The sequence below is a fragment of the Echinops telfairi genome, unplaced genomic scaffold (genome assembly GCF_000313985.2).
Source record: "Echinops telfairi isolate 266 unplaced genomic scaffold, ASM31398v2 ScPeMD7_7457;HRSCAF=8495, whole genome shotgun sequence".
In the NCBI taxonomy this organism is placed as follows: domain Eukaryota; kingdom Metazoa; phylum Chordata; class Mammalia; order Afrosoricida; family Tenrecidae; genus Echinops; species Echinops telfairi.
Window position 1 is genome coordinate 35969927 of NW_022111357.1, and position 8960 is coordinate 35978886.

Sequence of the window (8960 nt, forward strand, 5' to 3'; positions counted from 1 at the left end):
ACAGGGGTCACCTAAAACCATGGGAAAACACGTATTTCTGATGGTCTTAGGAACCGAGACACCACTCCTTTATCCGTCTCCAGGCAGGTCCATCCACATGCAGATACACCCACATACGAGTACCCAGCATGAAGACTGTTACCCATGCTACACCATGCTTCAAGACAAAATTTCTTTTATTTCTAATTAGAAATAAGTATTTCACAATATATAGTTACATATTGTTTTTGCGATTAATCACTATTCTTTCATTATGTTCAATTTGTAACGATGAAAATACATCCTGCCTATCAGATATTTACATGATGGTTCATAACAGTAGCAAAATCACAGTGATGAAGTAGCAACAAAAATAATGTGATGGTTGGGGGTCCCCACCACATGAGGAACGTATGAACGGATCACAGCATTAGGAAGGTTGAGAACCACTGCTCGAAGGCGTCCAGGTGGCATACTGGTTTCCAAGTTGACCTGCTAACCATCCCACCACCAGCTGCTCTTCCAGAGAAAGAGGAGGCAGAGATGTGTTGTGGTTAGGTGCCTTGAGTGGGTTGCACAGCACAGCGCCCCTATGTACAGCAGAAGGAAATACCTCCCAGTCCTGCACCATCCTCACAAGTACTGTTATGTTCGAACCCAATGTCGCAACCACTGTGTCAACACATCTCTTCAAGGGTCTTCCTCTTTGTTGCTGCCCCTCTACTTTACCAAACATGTTGTCCTTTTTCCAGGACCTTGTCTCTCTTGATAACATGTCCAAAGATGTGAGACAAGGTCTCACCGTCTCACTTCTAAGTCGTATCCCAGCGATACTTCCAAGACACAGCTGTTGGTTCTTTTGGCAGACCATGGTACCTTCAACAGGCTTCTCCAGCATCATAACTCAACCCATCGATTCGTCTTTGGTCTTCCTTACGCGGTGTCCAACTTTCATATGCCCGTGAGGTGGCTGAAAATACCGAGGCTCGGGTCAGGCGCACTTTAGTCCTTAAAGTGACACCATTGCTCTCCAGCACTTTAAAGACAGCAAGATCAGGGCAAGGTGTCATTTGATCTCTTGACTGCTGCCTCCATGAAAACTGATTGTGGAGCCAAGCAAGACAAAATCCTTGACAACTTCCATCTTTTCTCTTTTTAGCATGAAGTTACCGATTGGTCCAATTGTAAGGATTTTTGGTTTCTTTGCATTGAATTATAATCCATCCTGAAGGCTGCAATCCTTGAACATCACCAGCAAGTGCTTCAAGTCCTCCTCACTTTCTGTAAATAAGATTGTGTCATCTGCATATGTTATTGTTGTTGGCGGCTGTTGAGTAGGTTCCAACCCATAGCAACCCTAGGAAATGCTGCCCGGTCCTGTGCCTCAGACAATGGTTCCTATGCTTGAGCCCATTGTACCAGCCACCGTGTCAACCCACTCGTAAAGACCATCCTCTATTTCACTGCCCTTCTACGTCTGCATATAGAAGGTTATTAATAAGCCTCTTCCAGCCCTTGTGCTCCATCCCTCTTCATACGGTCCAGTTCCGTGGATGATTTGCTCAGCATACAGATGGAATAAGGATGCAACCCTGATGCCTACCTTTCCTGATGATTTTAAACCATGCAGTTTGTTCTATTCAAAGGCGTGCTCCTGATCTCTAAGCAGGTTCTTCACGAGTCCAGAAGCGCTCTGGAACCCCCATTCGTCTCAGGGTCTCCCATCGGCGGTTATGAGCCACACAGTCAGATGCTCTTGCAAAATGGCGAAGATTCACAATCTGGGAAATTCACGGGGTCAGTCCCACCTGGTCCCACAGGGTCATGACCAGTCGGAACCAACTCGGAGGTAGGGGGTTCTTTGGGTTCTTACTCGTTCAGACAGCACAGCTCTGAGAGTGGGGCCAGGACCCACCCCAATAGCTGAGCCTGAGCAGGAGAATTTGCAGAAGGCAGGTATAGATTGGTTTCAAGGATAATGACGGAGGCTGAGAAAAACCACGAAGACCAAGAGAAGTTGATCTTACTTCACTTTGGCCTGAGGGAAGGGGCCCCAGGGAGCTTCCTCCAGGGATGGCCCGTGCCCCAACCCCTTCAAGCCCCAACCCATTCACCGACTCCCAGGCTAGCTCTGAGCTCCCAGATCCTTGGTGCCCAAAGGACCCTGGTCAGCCTAATGGGCCAGTCCCCAGTCTTGGGACCCAGAGCCAGCCCTCCTTGGCCTGCCTAGAGCTTCAAGCTCTCAGAGCCCACACGCCCTGGGGTTCTTCTTAATGGTGGGCTGCAACCCCAGACTAGAAGGCTGTGCGGGGCGGGGGCTCTTCCGGCCAGAAAGGCAGGCCCTGGGCAAGGACAGCGCCTACCCAGGGCCAAAGGACTGGCCTGGACGGCCAAGCCCAAGCCACAGCAGTCCTTCAATCAGGGTGGCCATCACGGTGGCCTATAGCCTCTCTCTGCCCGCATCCCCACACCCCTCTTCCGCGTGTGACGTGGAGCTCTCCCTTCAGCTCCCTGCAGGCCTGAGGTAGCGCAAACCCCCTAGGGAGCATTGGTCTCGCCAAGGCTACGATCCGCGATGCTCTGCGACCATCAGGAAACTGGTACGCAGACCCCACCTCCCCGAGGAAGCCCCCCTCAGAGCCCTGTGTGCTGGGCCCACAGCCCTGCCCACTAAGTGGGGAAGTCGGGGTGGGGACCCCCCAAAGACACGAAGGAAGGGAAGTGGAAGAGCTGGGCCAAGCAAAGGGTCTCTCTATTCTGTGAGCTGGGCCCCAGCGTGATGGGCCATATGCAAACTTGACTTTGAATTTCAGCCATGCGTAACCACTATTCCATCAGAGCTGGACAAACTTGACTTTGTTTGTTTTGTTTGGGTTGTACACCTCTGCCTTACTTTTTTAACCCCTTTCAGTTGATTTTTTTCCCACCCCCTCAGATTTTAAAATACTTTATCTTGGGAGAAAATTTCAAAACCCATTGAACTAACTGAAAACCTTTGGTCTTGCTCAACCGTGGAAATCATTATATGTTTCAGGGCTGCAACACAGACAAAAAATGACACTAAGTGAAATTGTTGCAAAGGAAATAATAGGGATCCACTCCCCTTACACACACACACACACACACACAGAGTCACTGTCCCAGCCTCCCTCACGTAGCAGCCTGGCTCTCATTCCTGAGTTAACTGTTGACACTTGGAACAACACTCTCCTAACAACTGCCTCAAGGCGATTGAGGGAAGAAAGGACTATCAAGTAGCTGGATGCGTGCCACGGGAAATAAAATAGGGAATAGGTCCTATAAAGATGAACCCTTGCCAGGCTGAGGGGACTTTGCTCGGGATTTTGGCCACTCACTCTGGCCTGCCCAGCTGCGCACGCTTGGAGCACGGGGGCCCGCATTGACCTGGCTGTGGGATGGAAAGAGCGAGCCCAGCATTTGTGAGTCACGTGCCCTGTCCTACAATAAAGGGTATTAACTGCCCTCTGAACGGTGATCAATATCTCCGAGGCAGGAAGGAAAACACGAAAGGTTCCCAAAAATCTTGCTGTTTTCCTTGAATTGATTTGCTTTCATGTGGGCAAGTCTAAAACGTTTGTACCGGCCCGAAACACCGGCTCCTCGGCAGAAGGCCGTGGGTGCAGGCTCTGTGGCAGGGCCTGTTTCTGAGAGCCTTTAGTGAGCCTCTGTGTCGTGTGGGGTGGGTGGCAGCTGATGCTTTCCCTGTGTTTGCGACAGAAAGCGTCCTCCTAGCCACTGGCCACCAGCATGACTGAGGCTTCGGCAGAGAGGAAACAGCACAGACTGTCTCCCAGGAAGCTCGGCCTTGGCTAAATCCCAGACAGTCCATTTAAAAGAAGTGGAAGGAAGATGAACCTTTGGGCTCCTGAAAGGATTGTTCTGACTGAGACTGGCCATAAAAATGCGATTGGCTGTTCCCCGGCAGGGCCAAAGTGCATCCAGAATAGAATGTCTTCTCCTCCGCCTCGTGCATTTAGTATTTTGGCTCAGAGGAGGTGACCAGCACGCTGTACTTCCCTGAGGAAAGATGGAGTCTCAGGAGAAGTCCAAGAAGGAAGGGGTAAGTCCACCGAACAGAGGAGCAAACAGAGCCGCCCTGGTTGCCAAGGTCTCTGTTGAGCCTTCCTGGGGTGTCCCTGGGGCAGGGGTGGGGGGGCACGGTCACTGGCTTTGCTGTGGGAACTCTGTGCTAGTGAGGATGGTTTTTGAGGGTCTGATCTCCAGAATCCACCCAGCAGCTGGGGGTCTTGCAAGGATTAGAACAAGGGATTCAGGAGTCCGGTGGCACAGTGGGGAAGCGCTAAGCTGTGGGTTTGAGCCCCCTCAGTGCTCTGTGGGAGACTTGGAGATATGCCGGAGGCAAAAATTATAGCCTAGAAAGCCCTCAGGCCGCTCCAAGGTGTGCTGGGGGTCACCGTGATTTGACAATCAGTCAGCCGCGTGCAACATCAGCGAGGAAATGGCTTGGGTCTGATGCTCTTGGGGAATCACCATACTGGACACGTGTCCTTTAAGCGCCCTTGCGATTGCATTGTCTTGAGGTCAGAACTGGAGGCGGCGGCGGCATTCTGAAATCAAGTGTGCCGGTCACCCATTCTTACACCCAGTGCGATGCTTTTCATCTTGGCCACAGAACAAGTCAAACGGTACCATTTTAACGAACCTCTTCAGCCACAGGCTGCGTGGAAAGAAAAAAAAAGACCCAGAAAGGGGTTTCTAGTGGCACGAGCCTCGGGACTTGCCTTTTGTTCAAATCCGTAGCAGAGCTTTCGTGCCTTGTAGATGGTGAGGGTCTCGTTTCAAAGACATTGAACATCGGGGTTTGCTGTCGTTTGCACAAGCGCTTGTCCTCCTGCGCCTTCTGTGTCCGCACTGATGCTCTGAGACCAGCAAACCCGTATGGAAAGAGATCTTTTTTATGGGCACCCTCTCACCTTCCTGAGCGGCCCCCCACCCCTTGCCATATAAACGTGGCTATAAGCCCTTTGAGGGCCTGGGAAGGTCAAAAAGTTCACTCTTAACGACTAAGAAAGGCCTGGCAGTGTCTGTCCATGAAGAGTACAGGTGGGTGAGAGGGAGCCTGCCCTCCTCCGGCCTCCAGCCGGTGAAGAGCAACAGCCCCCCAGTGCCAGCTGTGCCCTCGAGCTTTGGTCTCAGAGGGAACAGAAATGCCCCCCACGGGGGTTCCCTGAAAACCAACAACACATTTTGAAAGGAAATGATTAAAGTAGTCACGTGCAAAAGGAGACTGCTGCTGCCATCTCCCTGAACCAGGCGGTGGAGAAGATGCTCCGCGCCCACGAAGATGGCTCCCCTTCCCGGGCAGCCCACATGCTGTTCCTCTGGAAGACCGCGTGGGCGCCGGCCGGGCTCTGGGGGACACATCCCAATGAAACAGCCAGCAGCACCTCGGTCAGGCGTTTGTCAGAATCTGGGCAGTCATTAAGTGAAGCAGAGACAGGGGAGGGCTGCCCAGGGGGGCGAGGGATGCAGTGAGGGAGCCCAGGCTTGCCAAAGCTGCGGGGCAGACAGGGAGGACACCAGGCAGTGGGCACAGCTAGTGTGTTGAGGGGGTGGGTGCAAGGCAGTGGGAGGGCCCAGCGCTGGGTCCCTCAGGGGCTGCCTGGCCTGGGACAGGTCCCTTGGGCTCCCTCGCCTCTGGTTTTCTCATCTGCAAGGGGGAAAGGCCAGGGTCTGAGCACTGTGCTTTGAGGACTATCTACCAGGAAAACGGCTCATTGCCAAGAAGAAGAGAAACGTGGGCTTTCTTTACCTTCTGTTATTATTTTTTTAATGCCAAAGTGTTAGGTCTCTCGGATGGATTGCCTCTGTTCTTGCTTCTCAACACTGAAAGAATTCATGCTGCAGAAGCACTTTTGTCAATCCAGGAACCTCTTATGAGGGACAGGGAGACCTCGGGTAATAGTCTCATATAGTTAGTATCCATCACTGGCAAGCGTGGGAGACTGTGCAAGAGCTCGCCCGGAAGATGGCCCTTTAGGGGAGCACGAGAAACCACCTGGGGAAATGGCCATTAAGAGGAGGCCCGGAACCAAGAGAGGAGTTCCAGAACCACAAAAAGAGCGGGTACGACCCCTGAGAGGGCGCTCATGGGCACCGCGTGCAGGGGAGAGATCTTCCCCTCCAACCTGCAAAGAGAGGGACCGGAGAGAGTGGCGCCCTGCCCTCAGTCTGCACTGCTTGTCCCCACCTCTCCCCACTGGGGAAGGGTGTGGTTGAGGGAATTATTGGCCCATCTTTGTGGCTGAGTTCAGGTGCATGCGTGATGTCATGTTGCTGGTGCCTAATGTTGGGCCCAGGTTGACCTTGACCTGAGCCTAGATGACCGTAGTCTGAGCACCCCCAGCTTTGGATTGTCCCCGTAGGTGTCTAATGGGTGCCCGATTTCTTTCCAACCCTTTTGTGGTGGAATGGCCAGCTAAGTTTTGTTTAATGTCAGCATTCAATGGAGACAACCCCTTTGTCCCTAATCTTTCTGCCTTTCAAAAGTACTTTGGAAAGTGAAAAAAAAATTTTTAAATCATTTATTGGGGGCTTATACAATGCTTCTCACAATCCATGCATCCATCCATTGGGTCCAGCTCATTTGCACATTTGTTGCCATCATCATTCTCAAAACATTTGCTTTCTACTGGAGCCCTTGGTATCAGCTCCTCATTTGGACAAGAGGAAAATAAAAGGAAATCGAGGAAAGAACTAGGAGGTAAAGGGCACTTTAGAGGTCTAAATACAGATATGTACATATGTAAATATACTTATTTATGATGTTGGGTAAATAGATCTATGTGTATATATTTATAGATTTAGTATTAAGGTAGCAGATGAACATTGGGCCTCCACTCAAGTACTCCCTCAATGTAAGAACACTTTGTTCTATTAAACTGGCATTCCGTGATGCTCACTTTCCCGACATAATCGCTGAAGACAAAAGGGTGCATAAGCAAATGTAGTGACGAAAGCTGATGGTGCCCAGCTATCAAAAGATATAGCATCTGGGGTCTTAAAGGCTTGAAGGTAAACAAGCTGTCATCTAGCTGAGAAGTGAAAAATTTTGTGCTGTGGCTTTACCCCACACTAGTCCTTTAAAGGAGTCCCTCTCCTTTTGTGCCCTATGGGTCTTCATTGCTGTTAATAACAAGAACAAACCCCAATGTGAAGTTCACCACTTGCTAACTGAAGTTCTAAGCATTTACATATGAAAGCCCACTCATTCCTCCTGGGCAATTTCAAGGGAAGGTAAAAGCACTCTCCTCGTTCCACAGGTGAAGACGTCAAGACCCAGAGATGGTCAGTAACTTCTCTGAGGCCACAAAGCGTGCAGTCTGAGAGCCAGGGTCTGATCCCAGAGCACATCACCACAGCACGAGACAAAGATGGTTTATCCCCTGCAGGGCACAGCTAGCTGGCTCTAGAAATCTTCCTTTACCTCGCCCCTCTACTCTCACCATGTAAGCCTCACATTAGTTTGTGAAACAGAGTTCAGTGACTTATTTTCAAGGATTAGTTACGTAGAAGAAGAGAGACCTCGGGGTGCAATGGTAGATTGTTGCCTTCTTTGCCAGAGACCCAGGTTCGATTCCTGGCTAATACACTTTAAGGATAGCCACCACTCATCTGTCTGTGAAGGCTTGGTGTGGGGCTGTAATGCTGAGCAGGCTTCAGTACAGCATCTGGACTGAGGAATAAGAAGAAAGGGTTGGCAATCCACTTCTGAAAATCGTTGGAGAAAACCACATGAGTCACAACAGTCTGATGCCTTGGCACGTGGGATCCTTAAGAGCACCTCTGTGGCAGCTGACAATTTTTAACTTCTCCAGGGATATTTGCCTTCCCACTGGAGACTTCTGCGGAGAAGTCTGACCCTGAAAGACTGTCCCCCTACTGGTGGAAATGCAAATGTAGAGAAAGATTTTTTTCCCCCTCCTCCACTCTATGTGTAGCAGACTGTATTAAAGCTTTGCATCAGAGAGAGGATGTTTACAGCCAAGAAAACAGATCATTTACATTTGATTTCATCCTAAGTATTCTTAAAAGTCTCTTGCATTTTCTGCTTCAAGATTTTCCCACTGGCCACATTTCCCCAAGGAGTCCAGCCTTCTACCACGTCACCCATTCTTCCTTCTCTTCTCGCTTCTCTTTCATCGCCCCTCTCTTCCCCAGCCCGCGTTGTGTTCTCCAGCAGAAGAACTTGCCCCCGATAGTTCCTTGGTTTCATAAAATAGTAACACAACGTGTCCAGATGTCTTCTAGAGCCAGATGTTAATATCTCCTTCTCCCATCGCATGTGCCCCAAACCCCAAGCACACTGCCACTGAGTTGAGGTTGACTCACAGAGACGCAATCAAACAGGCTGGAACTGCCCCCGTGGCTTTCCAAGACTGTGACTCTGCAGGAGTAGAAAGCCATTTCTCCTGTGCGGCAGCTGGGGTCTTCAACTGCTGACCTTGCAGTTAGCAGCCCACCACGTAGCCCACTTTTCCACCAGGGCTCCCTCAAATGTGCAATGCCACGTTACAAAGAAGAAAAGAAAGGCAAGATGGCATGGATTCTAGGCAAAAGGACGTGTTCCAAAGAACTGCTGTGACTGCGAATTCTAAGCATTAAGAATCCCAGAGGCAAGCATCACCAGCCTGTAAAGACAGGTTTGTAAGGGCGATGGTTTGGGCCGGGTTCTTGTCCACGTCCTGAAGTACACCTTGTCAGAAGGCCACTGCTCAGGGTGGTTATTATCCGCCTGGAGTTGTTATCCAGATGCCATAGGCATGGCAGAAACTAGGAAGTCAATATACTGCTTTCTCCCAAATGCCTAGCTCAGAGTCACGGCTCCCCTAGCCTCTAAGGCAGTGGTTCTCAACCTTCCTAATGTCATGACCCTTTACTACACTTCCTCATGTGGTGGGGACCCCAGCCATAAAATTGCTTTCGTTGCTACTTCATCA

At 50.5% G+C, this 8960-nt stretch overlaps 1 protein-coding gene across 1 annotated transcript in view; it reads left to right on the top strand.

Moving 5' to 3' along the window:
- Window positions 1-3402: 3402 nt before the first annotated feature.
- Window positions 3403-8960, top strand: part of SLC2A5 (solute carrier family 2 member 5) — a 38828-nt gene continuing 33270 nt past the window's right edge. The window contains exons 1-2 of the mRNA XM_045299208.1: window positions 3403-3419; window positions 3718-4060. Of these exons, the coding sequence (XP_045155143.1) occupies window positions 4028-4060 (33 nt within the window). The 5' untranslated portion in view covers window positions 3403-3419; window positions 3718-4027. The remainder of the gene's footprint in view (window positions 3420-3717; window positions 4061-8960) is intronic.